Source organism: Leptonychotes weddellii, chromosome 6, assembly GCF_054177405.1.
Source record: "Leptonychotes weddellii isolate Sample4059 chromosome 6, ASM5417740v2, whole genome shotgun sequence".
NCBI lineage: Eukaryota > Metazoa > Chordata > Mammalia > Carnivora > Phocidae > Leptonychotes > Leptonychotes weddellii.
This window is the reverse complement of record NC_138374.1, coordinates 48,022,100-48,042,212: the sequence shown is the minus strand read 5'-3', so window position 1 is coordinate 48,042,212 and position 20,113 is coordinate 48,022,100. Positions and strand designations below refer to the sequence as shown.

Sequence of the window (20,113 nt, the reverse complement as noted above, 5' to 3'; positions counted from 1 at the left end):
ATTCATTCGAGACACAGAGATACAGAGAGAGAGAGAGAGAATATGAGCAGGGGGAGAAACGGGGGGGGGGAGAAGCAGGCCCCCCACTAAGCAGGGAGCCTGACGTGGGGCTTGATCCCAGGACCCTGGGATCATGACCTGAGCCGAAGGCAGACGCTTAACCATCTGAGCCACCCAGGCGCCCCTAGTATGGACATTTTAAAAGTATTAATTCTTCAAATCTATGAGCACAGGATATCTTTCCATTTATTTGTGTCTTCTTCAGTTTCTTTCATTAATGTCATTATACAGGTCTCACTATACAGGTCTTTTACCTCCTTGGTTAAATTTATTCCTAGGTATTTTATTCTTTTTGATGCAAATATAAGTGGGATTTTTTTCTTAATTTCTCTTTCTGATAGTCCATTATTAGTGTATAAAAATGCAACGATCCTTGTGTATTGATTTTGTATCCTACAACTTTACCAAATTCATTTATTAGTTCTAACAGGTTTTGATAGGATCTTTAGGATTTCTATATGTCATCTGCAAATACAGTTTTATTTCTTCTTTCCCAATTTGGATGCCTTTTATTTCTTTTTCTTGCCTAACTGCTTTGGGTAGGACTTCCAATACTATGTTGAATACAGGTGGTGAAAGTGGACATCCTTGTCTTGTTTCTGATCTTAGAGGAAGCTTTCAGCTTTTCACTGTTGAGCATGTTGTTCTTTGTGGGCTTGTCATATATATACTTTATTATGTTGAGGTACATTCTCTCTATACCCACTTTTGTTGAAAGTGTTGAATTTTGTCAAATGCTTTTTCTGCATCTAGGGATTATCGTATGATATTTAGTCTTCATTTTATTAATGTAGTGTATCATACTGGCTGATTGGTGGATGTTGAACCATCCTTGCATTCCTGGATTAATAACACTTAATCATGATGTATTATCCTCTTATTTTTTTATTTATTTTCTGATGTATTATCCTTTTACTGTATTGTTGACTTTGGTGTGCTAATAATTTGTTGAGGATTTTTGCATCTATGTTCATCAGGGATATTGGCCTGTACTTTTCTTGTGGTATCCTTGGTTTTGGTATCAGAGTAATGCTGGCCTCATAAAAAAAAAAGTTTAGAAGAGCTCTTTCCTCTTCTGTTTTTTGGAAGAGTATGGATTTGTATTAATTCTTCTTTGAATGTTTGTTATAATTGACCAGTGAAGCCATCTGGTCCTGAATTTTTGTTTGTTGGTAACTTTTTTTTACTCATTCAGTCTCCTTCACTAGTAACTGGTGTGTTCAGATCTGTTTCATCATGAGTCAGTCTTGGTAGGTTGCATGTTTTTTGAAATTTATCCATTTCTACTAGGTTATCCAATTTGTTGGCATATTCATAATAATCTCTTATAATTGTTTGTATTTCTGTGGTATTGGTTGTTATTTCTTTCTCATTTGTGATTTTATTTGGGTCCTTTCTCTTTTCTTCTTGATACATTTAGCTAGAGGTGTATCAATTTTATTAATTTTTTCAAAGAACGACCTCCTGGTTTTATTGATCTGTTCTATTGGGTTTTTTTTTTTTTTAGTTTCTATGTCACTTATCTCTCTGCTCTAATCTTTATTATTTAGTAGCCTGTTATTTAACCTCCATGTATTGGTGGTCCTTCCAGAGTCTTTCTTCTGGTTGACTTGTTTCATAATGTTGTGGTCAGAAAAGGTACATGGTATGACTTCAAGCTTCTTATATTTGTTGATGCCTGTTTTGTAGCCTAATACTTGTTCTATTCTGGAGAATGTTCCATGTGCACTTTAAAAAATGTGTATTCTGCTGTTTAAGGAGGGAATGTTTTGAATATATCTGTTAAGTCCATCTGGTCCAGTGTGTCATTCAAAACCATTGTTTCCTTCTTGATTTTCTGTTTAGATGATCTGACCATTGACATGTTAAAGTTCCATACTATTGTTGTATTATTGATTAGTTCCTTTATGTTTGTAATTGTTTTATGTATTTAGGTGCTCCAATGCTGGATGCATAAATATTTATAATTGTTAGATCTTCTTGTTGTATTGCCCGCTTTATTATATAGTGCTCTTGTCTCTTGTTACGGTCTTTGTTTTAAAGTCTAGTTTGCCCAATATAAGTATTGTTACTCCAGCTGTCTCTTGAAACCCATTTGCATGATAAATGTTTTTCCATTCCCTCATTTTCAATCTGCAGGTGTCTTTATGGTCTAAAATTATTATCTTGTAGGCAGTGTATAAATGAGTCTTGTTTTTTTATCCAATGACACCCTGTGTCTTTTGATTGGAGTGTTTAGTCCATTTACATTCAAGATAATTAATAGTTATGCATTTATTGCCATTTTATTACTTGTTTTGTGATCATTTCTGGAGCTTTTCTCTGATCCTTTCTTGTCTATCTCTCTTTCCTGTTTTGCTGATTTTCCTTAGTGATATATTTGGATTTTTTTCTCTTCATTCTTTGTATGTTTATTAGTGGTTTTTGATATATGGTTACCATCAGGTTTGTATATAACCTTTTCTATGTAACAGTCTATATTAAGCTGATGATCATTTAAATTTGAACCCATTCTTTTTCTCCTCTCCTCCCCACATTTTAGATATATGTTATTATATTTTATATCCTTTTTGTGAGTTTCTTGACTGATTTTACAGAAATATTCATTTTTGCTGCTTTTTGTTTTTCCTGCCTTTATACTGTCACCTTTGGTCTCTCCTTTCCACTCACAGAGTCCCCTTTAATATTTCTTACAGGGCTGTTTTAGTTTAGGTCACAAACTCCTTCAGTTTTTGCCTGGGAAACTCTGTCTCTCCTTTATTCTGAATGACAGCTTTGCTGAATAGAGTATTCTTGGCTGCAGATGTTTTCCATTCAGCCCTCTGAATATATCATGCCAATTTCTTCTGGCTTGCCAAGTTTCTGTTGAAAAATTTGCTAGCCTTGTGGGTTTTCCCTTGTAATTTAATGGTTTCTTTTGTTTTTCTGCTTTTAAGATTTTTTTATCACTATATTTTGCAAATTTAAATACAATATGTCTTGGTATGGGTGTGCTTTTGATGATTTTGATGAGAGTTCTCTGTGCCTCCTGGATCTGGATGCCTGTTTCTTTCCCCAGATTAGGGAGGTTTTGTCTTCCTCTTTTGGGGCTCCTATAATACAAACATTATTACATTTGATAGAGTTCCTGAGTTCCCTAAGTCTATTCTCATTATGCATAATTCTCTCTTTTGTGTAACTTCATTGCTTTCCATTATTTTGTCCTCTAGGTCATTAATTTGTTCTTCTGCTTCTTCCAGCCTGCTGTTCATTGCATCAAGTGTGTTCCTGATCTCATTTATTGCACTCTTCATCTCTGTATGATTTTTTAACTCTTTTACTCTACGGTAAGAGTTTCACTGATGTCTTCCATTCTTTTCTCAAGTCCAGTGAATATCCTTATGACTGTTGCTTTAAATTCTCCATCAGGCATGTTACTTATATCTGTTTTGCTTAGATCTCTGGCCATGACCTCATCTTGTTCTTTCATTTGGGATAAATTCCTGTCTTCTCATTCCGTCTAAGTCTCTGCCTGCTTCTGTGTATCAGAAAAGCCAATTATGTCTCCTGTTTCTGAAAGTAATGGCCTTATGAAGAAGACGTCATGTAGTCCCCAGAGCCTGGTGCTTCAGGGAGTGTCTCCAGTGTGTGCTGCATATGCTGTACTGTTGTGTTCTGGCTGCTGTATCCTTCCAGGTAGTCATCTGCAGAGGCTCTCCTTTCCTGCTGTGGGCAATGTTTGGTCCCTGGCCTGAATGTGGTGACTTTTAACTAGGTATGCCCTGGTCTGCTTGTGAAATGAGACCAGTCACTACTTCCACTGGAACTGAGGCCCTGCAAAACTATCTGATTGAGAGATGTGGTGTGGGGAGGGGTTTGGCTAGTCTTCTGGGGAAGGGCCTGCTACACTGGAATGAAGTTAGCATGACTGAGAGGGGCAGCTCCATTGGAGCACAAGGATACAGGGCTTAGTGTAAGCAAGTTAGGTAGCCACTGTCTGCGCTGTGCTGCTTCCTGCAGGTGGCTCTGTGTTTATGCTGGGGGAGGGGTGGGTGGTGGGGGAAAAAATGGCACTGGCCAGCTCCTTTATTCTCAGAGAGATGTCTCTGTGAATACTGCCTCAGGGACACGCTCCAAGAAGAGCAAATAATCTCCCCATTCTCTGCCCTATGTTTTCTTCAATTGCTACTTCCACACTGTATGCCCCCAGGTTCTTTGCCTGTCTTCTCTCCAAGAGCAGCACAGTACCCAGTACCCTCTGGGCTCTATCCCGCTAAGCCTGCTGACCTTTAAAATTCCAAGCCTTAAGCCCCACTGGTTGCAAGATCTCATGAAATTTAGCCTCTCTCATTTTCCAAGCCAGTGGCTATGGGGCAATATTCTTGTGCATTCCCCTATGTAAAAGCTTCTCTCTCTCACCCTTCTCCACATCCATGGCTCCCTCCCATCTACAGAGCTGTGATCCATTTCTCCCCTAAATCACATCTCCACACCTCCTACCTTCTTTGATGTGACCACTTTTCTCCCTTTAGTTGTAGAGTTTGTTTGGTTAGTCTTCATGTCAATTTCTGGAATATTTAGGACGCTTTGATAGTTATCCAGTTGTATTCAAGGGATAAGGTGAGCCTGGGGTCCTCCTACTCCACCACCATCTTCCTATCTCTACAGAAGATTTCTTGACTAATTTTAGGACATGTGCCAGAGAAGCAGAGATGTGTGTCAGCTTTCTCTGGGAACAGAAGTACTTTCGGGCACTATTATCCTTTCCCTCACCCAGCATAGATAGCCAGACACCTGTGGGAGGCAGTTCTGACACCTCCATCTATCTTGTTGGTACTACTTGCTCTGCCCCAGCATTGCCCTGCAGTCTCACCCCACCCAACCTGACCAAACTGGCAGTCACCTCCAAAAGCAGCTCCTATCTCATCACACCTGGCAGTCAGGCCTGGCTAGGAACAACTCACCTACAAAACAATGCCTGCCCCGGTGTGTGGGGAAGCTAACCCCACACACCAGTATGCTGACAGTAGTAATGCTGACAACAGCTGCTGATGGGTCTCTCAGCTAGCCACTCCAGGAGCAAGCTCTGCCCAATATTGCACCTGCAGCAGTCACAGTGGGTCATTGCAGACAGCAGGGCTGAGGGCTAGTCCTGCTCACCATTGAGCCTACAGTGACTCAGTCAGGCCTCTCAGTGAGCTGCTCAAGAGGCAAACACTGCCCACCAGTGTGCCCACAGTAGCCTTGGCTCAAGCACAACAGGAAGGTGCAGGCAGCTCACACAGGGGACAACCCTGCAGCACCTGGTTCTGATGACCAGGGTGGATTGCACTACAGAGCACTACAGGATGCCTTCTACATAAGGCAACTACTTTCAAAACCAGGCCTACCTAATACATAGAAACAAATACAGAGTCAGAAAAAATCAGGAGACCAAAGAATGAGTTCTAAACTTTTTTTTTTAAAGATTCTATTTATTTGACAGAGAGAGAGATAGCAAGCAGGAACACAAGGCAGGGGGAGTGGGAGAGGGAGAAGCGGGCTTCCCGCTGAGCAGGGAGCCCGACATGGAGCTTGATTCCAGGACCCCGGGATCACGACCTGAAGACAGACGCTTAATGACTGAGCCACCCAGGTGCCCCCAAGGAATGAGTTCTAAATGAAGTACCAAGACAAAACAACAGAGAAAGAGCTAAATGAAATGGAGATAAGCAATCTACCTGATAAAGAGTTCAAAGATACTCACCGGACTTGAGAGAAGAATGGGGGATAGAAAGGGATAGAAAATATAAAAAAAGAACCAGTCAGACCAAAAAATACAGTAACTGAAGTGAAAAATACACTGGGGTGGGGGGTGCCTGGGTGGCTCAGTCAGTTAAACGTCTGACTCCTGATTTCCGCTTGGGTCATGATCTCAGGGTTGTGGGATCAAGCCCTACATAGGGCTCTGTGCTGGGCAGAGAGTCTGCTTAAGATTCTCTCTCTCCCACTCCCTCTCAAAAAAAAAAAAATACACTACAGGGAATCAACAGCTGATTAGAGAATTTAGAAAAATGTTTCAGCAATCTGGAAGACAAGGTGATGAAAAGCAACCAAACTGAAACAGCAAAAAGAAAATGAATTTTAAAAGAGGATAGGTTAAGGTACCTCTGTGATAACGCTAAGTGTAATAACATTCACATTGTAGGGGTCCCAGAAGAAGAGAGAAAATTTATTTGAAGAAATAGTAGCTGAAAACTTCCCTAACCTTGAGAAGGAAACAGACATTCAGGCCCAGGAATCACAGAGAACCTCACACATGATGAACCCAAGGAAGTCCACACCAAGACATATAATAATTAAAATGACAAAAATTTAAAAAAGACAGAGAATCTTAAAAGCAGCAAGAGAAAAGGAAACTATTACGTACAAGGAAAACCCCATAAGGCTATCAGCTGATTTTTCAGCAGAAATTTTGCAAGTCAGAAGAATGTGGCATAATATATTCAAAGTGCTGAAATGTAAAACCTACAACCAAAAACACATTACTCAGCAAAGTTACAATCTGGCATTGAAAGAGATATAAAGAATTTCCCAAACAAAAGTTAAAGGAGTTATCACTACTAAACTGGCCCTACAAAGAATGTTAAAGGAAATTTAAGTAGAAACAAAAAGGCCATAACTAGAAGTAAGAAAATCTTGAAAGGAAAAAAAACTTACTGTTAAAAGCAAACATACAGTAATGGTAGTAATCAATCACTTATAAAGCTATAGGAAGGTTAAAACACAAAAGTAGTAACAGGTATTATATTGACAAAAATTAGTCAAGATACACAAAATAAAAATATGTAAAATATGATATCATATACATAAAACATAGAGTAAAAATCAAGTGCTTTTAGAATGTGTTCAAACTTAAGCAACCATCAACTTAATATAGACTACTGTATATACATAGCGTGTTATATATGAACCTCATAGTAACCACACTGAAAACCTTTGACCGATCCACACACAAAAAAGAGAAAGGAATCCAAAAATAACAATAATGGAAGTCATCAAACCACAATGGAAGAGATCAATAAAAGAAGAAAGGAATAGGGAATAATGCAAAAATAACCAGAGAATAGTTAACAAAATGACAGTAAGTACATACCTATTGATAATTACTTTAAATGTGAATGTACTAAATGCTCCAATCAAAAGAAATTGGGTGAGTGAATAAAAAAAAAACAAGACCTATCTCTATGCTGCCTAAAAGAAACTCACTTTAGATGTAAGGACACACAGAGAGTAAAGTGAAGGGCTGAAAAAAGATATTTCATTCAAATGGAAACCAAAAGAAAGCTGGACTAGTAATACTTATATCAGACAAAATAGACTTTGAAATAGAGACTGTAATAAGAGACAAAGAGAAGCATTACATAATAAAGGGATCAATCCAACAAGAGACTATAACAATTGTAAATATCTATGCATCTAATATAGAAGCACCTAAATATATAAAGCAAATATTAACAAACATAAAGGGACAAATCGACAGTAATACAATTAATAGCAGGGGACTTTAACACCCATGCATATTATGGATCGATCATTCAGACAGCAGATCAATAAGGAAACTGGCTTTGAATGATACATTACACAAGATGGAGTTAACAGATATATACAGAACCTTCCATCCAAAAAGTGGCAGAATACACATAGAACAAGTACACATGGAACATTCTCCAGGATGAATCACATGTTGGCCACAAAACAAGTCTCTATAAATTTAATATTTAAATCATATCAGGGGCACCTGGGTGGCTCAGTCGGTTAAGTGTCTGACTCTTGATTTTGGCTCAGGTCATGATCTCAGGGTCTTGGGATCAAGCCCCGCATCGGGCTCCCTGCTCTGCGGGAGTCTGCTTTTCTCCCTCTGCCCCGCCCCCACCTCATGCTCACTCCCTCCTTCTCTCACTCTCTAAAATAAACAAATATTTAAATCATATCAAGTATCTTTTCCAACCACAATGGAATGAAATGAGAAATCAATTACAAGAAAAAACTAGAAGAAATACAAACACATGGAGGATAACAACATACTACCAAACAGCCAATGGGTTAATGAAAAAATTGAAGAGGAAATCAAAAAATACCTGGAGACAACTGAATATGGAAACAGGACAGTTCAAAATCTTTGGGACACAGCAAGGGCAATTCTAAGAAGGAAGGTTATAGCAATACAGGGCTACCCCAAAAAACAAGAAAAATCTTACTCTAAATTTATATATAAAGGAACTAGGAATAGTAGAACAAGGCCCAGAGCTAGCAGAAGGAAGGAAATAATAAAGATCAGGGTGGAAATAAATGAAAGAGAGACTAAAAAATCATTAGAAAAGATCACTGAAACCAAGAGCTATTTCTTTGAAAAAATAAAATTGATACACCTTTAGCCAGACACATCAAGAAAAAAAAGAGGACTCAAATAAAATCAGAAATGAAAGAACTTATAAACTACGTCAGAGAAATATAAGGCTTATAAGAGACTATCAAAAATTATAGATCAACAAATTGGACAATCTACAAGAAATGGGTAAATTTCTGTAAGCATACAATTCTCTAAGACTGAGTCAGGAAGAAACAGAAAATCTGAACAGATCAATTACTAGTAATAAAATTTTGAATTGGTAATCAAAAAACTCCCAAGATGGGGCACCTGAGTGACTCAGTCGGCTAAGCGTCCGACTCTTGATTTCAGCTCAGGTCATGATCTCAGGATTGTGAAATCAAGCCTCGCATCAGGCTCCATGCTCAGGGGGGAGTCTGCTTGCGGATTCTCTCTCTCTCTCTCTCTCCCCCTGCCCCTCCCCCCCACTTGTGCTCTCTCTCTAAATCTTAAAAAACAAAAAACTCCCAAGAAAAGTCCCAGATATGATGCTTCACAGGTGAATTCTAGCTAACATTTAAAGACAAGTTAAAACCTATCCCTATCAGGACGCCTAAGTGGCTCAGTCAGTTGAGCATCTGACTCTTGATTTTGGCTCAGGTCATGATCTCAGGGTCATCGGATTAAGCCCCACATCAAGCTCTGAACTGGGCATGGAGCCTGCTTGGGATTCTCTCTCTCCTTCTTTCTCCCTCTCTCCCCTGCTGCTCGCTCATTCTCTCTCGCTCAAAAAAAAAAAAAATTATCCCCCTCAAACTATCCTGAAAATAGAAGAGGAAGTAATCCTCAAGTTCATTCTATGAGATCAGCATTATCCTGATACCAAAACAAGACAAAGACACTAAAAAAAAATAAGATTACAGACCAATCTTCAATAAAATATTAGCAAACAAAAGTTAAAATTACATTAAAAGAGGGGTGCCTGGGTGGCTCAGTTGGGTAAGCATCCGACTCTTGATTTCAGCTCAGGTCATGATCTCAGGGTCGTGAGATCAAGCCCTGTGCTGGGCTCCACGCTCAGGGGGGAATCTGCTTGAGATTCTCTCCCTCTCTCTCTGCCCCTCCCCCAGCTTTTACTCCTTCTCTCTCAAATAAATAAATAAGTCTTTAAGAAAATACATTAAAAGAATCATTCACCAAGATCAAGTGGGACTTATTCCAGTGATGCAAGAATGGTTCAACACCCACAAATCAATGTGGATTTTGACAAAACGAAGGATAAAAATCACATGATCATCTCAGTAGATACAGAAAAACCATTTAACAAAATCCAACATCCAGTCATAATAAGAATTCTCAATAAAATGGGTGGGGTAGAAACATACATCAACAAAATAAAGACCTGGGGTGCCTGGGTGGCTCAGTCATTAAGCATCTGTCTTTGGCTCAGGTCATGATCCCAGGGTCCTGGGATGAGCCCTGCATCGGGCTCCCTGCTCGGCAGGAAGCTTGCTTCTCCCTCTCCCACTCCCCCTGCTTGTGTTCCTGCTCTTGCTATCTTTCTCTTTCTGTCAAATAAATAAATCTTTAAAAAATATATATATATATAAACAAAGACCATATATGTCAAACTCACAGATAACATCATACTCAATGGTGAAAATATAAAAGCTTTCCCTCTAAGATCAAAAACAAGACAAGGATGTCCACTATCACCACTTTTATTTAACATAGTACTGGAAGTCCTAGCCACAGCAAGCAGACAAGGGTAAAAAAGGCATCCAGATTGGAAAGGAAGAAGGAAAACTTATATTTGCATATAACATACATTAAAAAAAAAACAAAAACCTAAAGACGCCAGCAAAAACCTGTTAGAATAAATGAATTCAGTAAAGTTGCAAGATACAAAATCAATATACAGAAATCTGTTACATTTCTTTTTTTTTTTTTTAAGATTTATTTATTTATTTGACAGAGAGAGACACAGTGAGAAAGGGAACACAAGCAGGGGGAGTGGGAGAGGGAGAAGCAGGCTTCCCCCGAAGTAGGGAGCCCGATGCAGGGCTTGATCCCAGGACCCTGGGATCAAGACCTGAGCTGAAGGCAGACGCTTAATGACTGAGCCACCCAGGCACCCCAAATCTGTTACATTTCTATACACTAATAACAAAACAGCAGAATGAGGAATTAGGAAAACAATCTCATTTACATAAAAAAATGACAGAGGAATAAATTTAATGATGGAGCTGAAAGACTTGTATTCTGAAAAGTATGACATTAATGAAAGAAATTGAAGATGACACACATAAATGGAAAGATATACCATGCTCATGGATTGGAAGAATTAATTTTGTTAAAACATCTGTATTATGCAAAGTAATCTTCAGATTCAATGCAATCCCTATTAAAAAAACTAATAGCATTATTCATAGAACTAGAATGAAAAATTCTAAAATTTGTATGGAACCACAGAAAGTCCTGAATACTCCAAACAATCCTGAGAAAGAAGAACAAAGTTGGAGGTATCACAATCCCAGAATTCAAACTACACTATAAAGCTACAGTAATCAAAACAGCATAGTACTGTCACAAAAACAGACACAGAGATCAATGAAACAGAATTAAGAACCCAGAAATAAACCCATGTTTATATGGTCAATTGATCTATGACAAAGGAGACAAGAATATACAATGTGGAAAAGACAGTCTCTTCAATAAATGGTGTTGGAAAAACTAGAGAGCTATATGTAAAAGACTGAAACCAGACCACTACAGCATACACAAAAATAACTCAAAATGTATTAAAGGCTTAAGTATAAGACTTGAAATCATAAAACTCCTAAAAGAAAATATAGGCAGGAAACTCATGGACATCAGCCTTGGCAATATTTTTGGTTGTATCTCCCCAAGAAGGAAAACAAAAGCAAAAATAAACAACTGGGACTCTATCAAACTAAGAAGTTTTTGCATGCACAGTGAAGGAAATCATAAGAAGAAGGAGAAAACAAAAGCAAAAATAAAGAACTGGGACTATATCAAACTAAGAAGCTTTTGCACAGTGAAGGAAATCATTAAAAAAATGAAAAGGCAACCTACTGAATGGCAGAAGATATTAGTAAATTATATTCGGTAAGAGAATAGTATCTGAAATATATAAAGAACTCCTAAAACTCAACACCAAACGATGTGATTAAAAAATGGACAGAGGATCTGAATAAACATTTTTCCAAAGAAGACATAGTGATGGCCAACAGACACATGAAAAGCTGCTCAACATCACTAATCATCAGGAAAATGCAAATCAAAACCACAGTGAGACCTCACACCAGTCACATGGCTAATATCAAAAAGACAAGAACTGGGGTGTCTGTCTGGCTCCGTCAGTAGAACATGTGACTCTTGATCTTAGGGTCATGAGTTCAAGCCCCATGTTGGGCATAGAGCTTACTTAAAAAAAAAAAAAAAAAAAAGACAGTAACTAAGGACAAGGATGTGAAAAAAGGGAACCCTCATGCACTGCTGGTGAGAATGTAAATTGATGTAGTCACTATGGAAAAGAGTATAGAGGTTCCTCAAAAAATTAAAAATTGGGTACCATATGATCCAGTAATTTCACTTCTCGAGATTTAGTGAAAGGAAATGAATACCTAATTTGAAAAGATATATGAACCCCTATGTTTATTGAAGCATTATTTATTTACAACAGCCAAGATATGGAAGCAGCCTAAGTGTCACTGATAGATGAATGGGTAAAGATGTGGCATATATACACAATGGAGTACTACTCAGCCATAAAAAATGAAATCTTGCCATTCCCAACAACATGGATGGTCCTAAGAAGTATTATGCTAAGTGAAATAAGATAGAAAAATACAAATACCATGATTTCACTTATACATGTAATCTAAAAAACAAAGGAACAACATGAAAAACAGAAACAGATTCATACAGAACAAACTAGTTGTTGCCAGAGGGGAGGGTGGGGGGTGATAGGTGAAGGGGAATAAGAGGTACAAACTGCCAGTCATAAAATAAGTATGTCACTCAGATGAAAAGTACAGCATAGGGAATATAGTCAATAAAATTGTTAATAACTTTGTATGGTCAGAGATGTAACTACACTTACCGTGGCAAGCATTTTGAAATGTACATAATTGTCAAATCATTGTGCTGTGCACCTGAAACTAATGTTAAATAGGTTTCAATTTAAAAAAAAAATGAATCCACATGTACAACCAGCACCCAGACCAAGAACAGAATATTACCAACCCTTCATAAGCCCCTCTCATGCTTTCTCTCAGTCACTGACTAAACTCCTACACCCAAGAGTAACCCTATCCTAACTTATAAGAATGGATTCCTATAGTATATACCATTTTGCATCTGTCTTTTTAAACTCAACATTGTTAGATTCAACTGTTTTGCTTGGAATAATAGTTTCATTGTTATATCGTATTCTAGTGTATGACTGTATCACATTTTACTGTTGATGGATATTTGAATAGTTTGCAGTTTATGTTTGCCAGCATATAGTGTTGTCAGGAATGTTCTTGTACATGTGTTTTGGTGAACATATGTACTAGATACCTAAGAGTAGCACTGGTGGGTCATGAGATATGCTATTCCAACTTCAGTGGGGACTGTCACAAAATTTCCAAAGTGGTTGCATCCATTTACACTCTCCAATATTGTATGAAAGTTCCAGTTGCTCCACATGTTTGCTACATTTGATACTGTCTATGTGGGTTTTTTTTTTTAAAGATTTTTATTCATTTATTTGAGAGAGAGAATGAGATAGAGAGCATGAGGGGGGGAGGGTCAGAGAGAGAGGCAGAGTCCCCGCTGAGCAGGGAGCCCGACGTGGGACTCAATCCCGGGACTCCAGGATCATGACCCGAGCTGAAGGCAGTCGCCCAACCAACTGAGCCACCCAGGTGCCCTATGTGGGTTTTTTTTTTAAGCCACTCTGTTGTATGCATGTCAAGTTCTCTTTTAAAGCTGGAATTGGAGGGGCGCCTGGGTGGCTCAGTCTGTTAAGCATCCAACTCTTGGTTTCCCCTCAGGTCATGATCTCAGGGTTGTGGAATTGAGTCCCACGTGGAACTCTGTGCTCAGCAGGGAGTCTGCTTGGGATTCTTTCTCTCCCTCTCCCTCTTTCTCTCCCCCGCTCCTCTCTCTCAAATAAATAAATAAAACCTTAAAAATAAATAAAGCTGGAGTTGGAAAACAGAACTAACACCCTTTAAAAAACTAACTGGTTTAAGGCGCCTAGGTGGCTCAGTCAGTTAAATGTCTGCCTTCAGCTCAGGCTCCCTGCTCAGTGGTGAGTCTGCTTCTCCCTCTCCCTCTGCCTGCCACTCTCCCTGCTTGTGCTCTCCCTCTGTCAAATAAGTAAATAAAATCTTAAAAAAAAAAAAAAAAGTAACTGGTTTATATCATATGAGTTTAAGTTTTTGGAAATAACAGATAAAGTCCACAGTTATATCTGAACTGCAGTAACAATAAACACTGGTGATAAATAAAGGAACTCTTTCAATTTTCAGTATCAAGTCCGACATATCAGAGAAAACTTCCATTTCAACTTTCACAATTTACCAATGTTGGACTGTAAATTGATATCCTTTTAGTTTATTTTTCTGTGCATCCATAAATTTAGGGTTATTTCATTGTATTGTTTGATTTTGAAATTTAGTCTAAAAAAAAAAGAAATTGATCTTGAAATGGAGCTGGAGGATCTCTAAGTGGTTTAGTGGACTGATTGTTTAGTGAGTTGACCCCCTAAAAGAGAAGTCACCAAACTTTGTGTATAAAGAGCCAGGTTTTAACTATTTCAGTCATTGCCAGCCATCCAGTCTGTTGCAATTACTGAGCTCTGCCCTTGAAAGCAGCCATAGACAATATGCAAATGAGTGAATGTGGTTATGTACACTCCTGTGTGCTCAGTATATATGCTCACTAAAACATACAGAAGAATGTCCGTAATAGCACCACATGCTGGAAAATACAAACTCGCAACTACCCAAACGTCCCTCAACAGTACAGTGTGATACATTCATACAAGAGAGTATTATACAGCAATGAAAATAAAGTACTCTTGCAACTTTATTTACAAAAACTAGCAGTGGTAATGAGCATGAGATTTCCCTTTGAGGTGATGAAAAAGTTACAGAACTAGTGATGACTGCGCATTATGCATGTACTTAATGCCACTGAGTTGTACACTTTAAAATGGTTAAAGTGGTGAATTTTAAGTTATGCATGTTTTACTGCAGTAAGATAAACAGGTAATGGATCATATTTGGCCCATGCATGGGCCAAATTTATCCCCGTGAGAAGTCATGTACTATTATGGTTAAAAGCAGTTTGTTACCAGACAACCTATTTGAGCTCTGGCTCTGACATGAACTTTATACCCTATGCAAGTCTCTTAAACTCACTGTGATTCAGTTTTTCATCTATAAAACAATATAATACAATAATATAGGGTTGTGTAAGGAATAAATGAGTTACATTAAATTAAAGCATATATAATGGTTCCTGGAATATGTAACAGTGCAATAAATGTTAGGTGTTATCATTACTTTTTAAAAATAACATCTTGAAGTATGAAAAGAGAACTCTTGGATTTTTGGCTTTGGTGTGGACCAGTTGGTTAGTTGTTCTCAGAGCCAACCTGCGGGTGCTGGTACAAACTTATTCCTACTACTAAAGCAACTTTTTCTCCGCCTACATGAGAAAAAACCATACTACATAGGACCATGTGACAACTTGTGGTATTTTAAGGTTTGTCAACTGTAACCCAAAAGTATATAAAATGCTAATATAAACATTTTTCTAACTTATTTTTATGGTCATTTAAACTTTTAATCAGGCCAGTTTTAAAATCCAAATTACAAAAGAATATTTTAAAATAAAACTACTAATAATATAATTAAAATGAATAATTATTTTTATTATTAACCCTAATTTGCTAATGGGGAAACAAGCTTCACTGGACATTTTTGTCAAGAAAAGATATACTTTCTCTGAATGAAACTACAGTATACTGTAAGCCAAATGATAATGGAAGTGGTTTAGAAACAATGAAGACCCAGAGGGCATATTAATTCTACTCAGAAACATGATTCCTCATCTTGAGTTGAGCTTTGGAACCATAATTGGTGGTAAAAAGTGCTAAAATCCCCAAATGCAGTGTTTTGCAATTATGATCAATGATGATATAAACGATCTTAAACATTTCTCTTGGTACACAAGTGCAAGATTTCCTCTGGGGTATATACCAAGGAATAGAGTGGCTGGGTCATAGGGAATATGCATCTTCAGTTTACTAGATCACACCAAATTATCCAACATGATTGTACCAGTTCTCTATGCCCACTTACAGTTTCTGTATTGACAGTCTCATCAGTATACTGATCAATGTTTAATTGTCAATGTCTAAACGGACGTTTCACGTGATTTTACTTGTCCATTTTTAAAATTAAGGTATAATTTACATACAGTAAAACTAACTTTTTAGAGTACAGTTCATGTTTTTCATCTCCTTTCCTCTGCACTAAATTCAGAATTATTTCTTCACATCTTTTTCTTCCAGTTCACTAATTATCTTCAGCAGTATCTAAATCTATTAATTCTGCTGTTTTTAATTTTAGCAATTTTAGTTCTCCTTTGTAGTTTTTTTCTTTTCCAAATCTGCTTGGCTATTTACATTTTAATTCATTAAATTACTTAAAACTTTAAAAATCTGTTGCTCAGTAACACTAGCCAGAGTGTAAGGGCTCTAGAGCCACATGTGGCCAGAAGCCATTATATGAGACAGTGCATGTGTAGAACATTTCCATCAACTCCAAGTGTTCTATTGGATAGCTTTGCTCTACAGATCTTTCTTTTTCCTTCTGCCACATACCAATAGGCATCATCAGCCTGGGAAACCACTTGAACTTCTTATGGGTTTTTGTTGTTGTTGTTGTTGTTTTTAAACATGCAGGTGGTATGAAATTGGGCTGCAAAAATGAGTGAAGCCTAGCTTGAGACTAGGAACTCTTGGGGAAGATTTTTTTACTGTTTTGCTGTGGGTCTGAAGATATCCATGGATAATAGATTCTATTCCTTTGCTCAGATGATGAGAGTAATGTTGCAATCACCAGACCAGCTTCAGAAAGCCCCTGTGTGCTGAATGAACCACAACCTTTGATCTTACCTCGAGTGTCACAGTCGAAGGTGCCGGCCATCACCTCAAATCCAGTAAGCCCCACACAGGAATGTACTGGAGAACCTAGGACTGTTCTTGCCAGAAGCTTGCTCAGAGTTATGTGCCTTAATTTTATTATTTATGACTCAATTTTCTTTTCAGTAAAGTTATATGTTTATCACAATAATCCAATGACTCTTTGCATTGATAAGTTTAAAAAATTAATAGTGGGGCACCTGGGTGCCTCAGTCAATTAAGCAGCCCACTCTTGATTTCCGCTTGGGTCATGATCTCAGGGTTGTGAGATCAAGCTCCGTGGCAGGTTCTGCGCTGGGTGTGGAGCCTGCTTAAGATTCTTCTCTCCCCTCTCCCTCTGCCCCTCCCCCCTCTCCCTCTGCCCCACCCCCTTCCTCTAGCTCTCAGTTGCGCACGCACACATGTGATCTCTCTAAAAGAAATTTTTAAAAAAATTAATAGCAAATTAGGGTTGATAATTGTCAGTTAGCTTTTTTTTTAAAACAGATGGCCATTTTTTTTTTTTTTTTAAGATTTGTCAGAGAGAGAGAGAGCACGAGAGCACAAGCAAGGGGAGCGGCAGGCAGAGGGAAAAGCAGGCTCCCTGCTGAGCAAGGAGCCCGACATAGGACTCAATCCCAGGACCCTGGAATCATGACCCCAGCCGAAGGCAGATACTTAACTGAAAGAGTCACTCAGGCGTCCCTCTTTTTTTTAAAGATTTTATTTGCGAGCGAGCGAGAGAGAGAGCACAAGCAGGGGGAGAGGGAGAAGCAGGCTCCCTGCTGAGCAGGGAGCCCAATGTGGGGCTTGATCCCAGGACCCTGGGATCATGACCTGAGCTGAAGGCAGACGCTTAACCAACTGAGCCACCCAGGCGCCCCTCAGTCAGCTCTTTTTTATTTTTTTTTATTTTTATTTTTTTTTAAAGATTTTATTTATTTATCTGAGAGAGAGACAGACAGAGATAGTGAGAAGAGAGCATGAGCAGGGAGGAGAGAGAGAAGCAGGCTCCCACCGAGCCGGGAGCCCGATGTGGGACTCGATCCCAGGACCCTGGGATCAGGGCCTGAGCCGAAGGCGGACGCTCAACCGACCGAGCCACCCAGGCGTCCCTCAGTCAGCTCTTTTTTAAAGTCATCCATAAATTATGCATATAGAACCAGCTATGTGGTTAGCCTAAGTCTGTTTGGGGGAGAATAAAGGATATGACAGAAAGGGAGGCCAATCTCAGATGTTCTGTGGCCTTAACATCCTATCCTTTGAATTTCTCCATTTGACTCCCTTTTATCTCAACCTACCTGTTTTGCTTTGCTTTTTTATATTTGAATCTGTTGACTTTTTTGCCTTTTGGGTGTTTAGTACTGGTTAATAACAGAGGCGTAAAAGGCAAGCCAAAGAAAGGAAGAAGTGGTCCCAATGAAGTCTGTGGACAAGCATAAACATGGCCATTTCTTGCAGAAGGCTAATGAGCTTGGTCTCATCCCTGTATAATTTCTCTAGTCCCAGTTTCTACATGATAGTTTCCCAATGTTACTTGTGACAAAAAAAAAAAAAAAAAAAAGGCAGGGAAGAGGGCGGGGGCATTCTAATCCTTAAGCCATGCTCATCAACCCTGGGTTTTACTACCAGACCTAGTATTTGCTTTGGTGGTATACTGGCCTGATATTGTCCTACTGGATTTACAAATGGGTTATTTAAAAATAAAATCAGCAAGGCCCATTCATATCTTACCACACTGGAGAATTAACCAGGTGAACTAATGTTCCTTTGGTGGTAATAACACTGCTAACATGCTGAAGTGGTCTATGGGTTAGGTAGCCTAAGTTATGAATAATTAACTTAAATGTTTCTGGCTGTTAATGACCAAAGGAAAGAGAAGCATTAATTCAGATATTCCTGAAAGAAACTAGGAGGGAAATGCATGCTATGGCCGAGGACATGACCAGAAAGGGCACGGCTGACTGACAGAGAAAATCAACAACACTCCAAGGTGGCAATGTCAGGCCACAGAAGATTAAATCCTGCTAGCACTAGAGCTCTTGCTAACAACTGTCTTCAGAATTTAGGTTATGACTGATAGCTGACTGCTCCAGGGGTAGTGAAAGAGAAAGGATGTTTGTGTAGAGCATAAGACTGTTTGACGGTAAAAGAGATTATGTCAGAGTTTACTCTTGTTTCTATATTTGTTCCATATTTTTTCTTCTTAGGTTTTCTTTCCTAATATAATGTAAGTAATGATAGTAATGAAGTTCTCGCTCCCCTATCAGAGTGGCTGTTAACTGCTTTCATCTCAGTTGATCAGGCTTCCCCAACCTGCTGTCCATCTTGACAGTGGACTTGGGGCCCCAGCTGGGCTACTGGCCAAAGACGTTACAAAAGTTAAGGCACAGGAGAAAAATGTACAGATGATCTAATTTGAAAATATTAACTTTTGGCGAAGTTGGGAAACCCAGCAAGCGTCTTCACCAACCAATAATAAGTAACATTTTCCTTTGACATATAGATGAATCTCTGTCAAGCAGCAAGTGGTCATCAGCCAAATGTGAATGGTCTCTTGGTTCATGGGATGCCTCTACAGCCAAGAAATCTCTCCCTAATGGACAAGCTACTGTAAGAAGTGTAAAATTTTAATAGACTCTAGAATTTACATAGATCACTGAGAAATAAAAGGAAAGCTAAATCAGTCAATCATCATGCATATATTGAGTACCTACCAAGCAACCACAGAGACATCTGGGGAGTAAAAACATCTCAGGGAAATGGTTTCCACCCTCAAGGAGCTGATAATGTAACTGGAAAGAGAAGACACACACGGGTAAAAAGAGACTTAACCATATAGGGCATTGACTGAATGTCAAGTGTGTGGTGCCCAGACTGAATGCATGACAATCCGAAAGGGAGACATTTGGGTGGGTACCTATAGTATGAATTTTTCCTTCAAAGATGGGAGTTTGGATAAGCAGAGAAGAGCAACAAGACTATTCTAGGTAGGAGGAGTGGTGTGGGAAAAGGTCTGGAGACAAAAAATACAAATTATTTAGAAGAGAAAGCAGACCAATTTTTTTCGTGTGTTTGTTTCAGAAATTTTATTTATTTATTTGACAGAGAGAGACACAGTGAGAGAGGGAACACAAGCAGGGTGAGTGGGAGAGGGAGAAGCAGGCTTCCCGTGGAGAAGGGAGCCTGATGTGGGGCTCCTTCCCAGGACCCCGGGATCATGACCTGAGCCCAAGGCAGACGCTTAACGACTGAGCCACCCAGGTGCCCCAAGACCAGTTTTGCTATAGTAAGATAAGGGATAGGTCAGAATTTTAATGCTTCTGACCAAAGATCACTGACAGTCTTTCAGAATTAAAATATATCGTGGTGTGATGAGTGGGGAAGAAGACTATGAAATTAATGAAGGTTGAGACCAGACTGTACGGTTTTGAATGCCATGTTTTTGAGATCCATTCATGTTGTTGCATGCGGCCTTTTCTTTTATTGCCAAGTAATATTCTATTTTAAGAACACAC

The 20,113-nt window shown here is 38.8% G+C and overlaps 2 protein-coding genes across 11 annotated transcripts in view; one reads left to right on the top strand and one right to left on the bottom strand.

Annotated features, from left to right (window-relative positions):
- DNAJC9 (DnaJ heat shock protein family (Hsp40) member C9) overlaps positions 1–20,113 on the bottom strand; it is an 80,418-nt gene that overhangs the window by 44,700 nt on the left and 15,605 nt on the right. Inside the window, exon 5 of one of the 3 annotated variants that reach the window (XM_081822971.1) lies at positions 19,154–19,390. The exons of the other annotated variants lie outside the window; for them this stretch is intronic. Coding sequence (XP_081679097.1) covers positions 19,283–19,390 — 108 coding nt within the window. The 3' untranslated portion in view covers positions 19,154–19,282. Of the gene's footprint in view, positions 1–19,153; positions 19,391–20,113 lie in introns of those variants that run through there. 3 annotated transcript variants of the gene reach the window in all.
- FAM149B1 (family with sequence similarity 149 member B1) overlaps positions 1–20,113 on the top strand; it is an 81,685-nt gene that overhangs the window by 48,923 nt on the left and 12,649 nt on the right. For all 8 annotated transcript variants that reach the window (XM_081822913.1, XM_006731160.3, XM_031025749.2 and 5 more), the window contains 2 exons: positions 16,509–16,633; positions 19,102–19,208. In XM_081822913.1, coding sequence (XP_081679039.1) covers positions 16,509–16,633; positions 19,102–19,208 — 232 coding nt within the window. The remainder of the gene's footprint in view (positions 1–16,508; positions 16,634–19,101; positions 19,209–20,113) is intronic.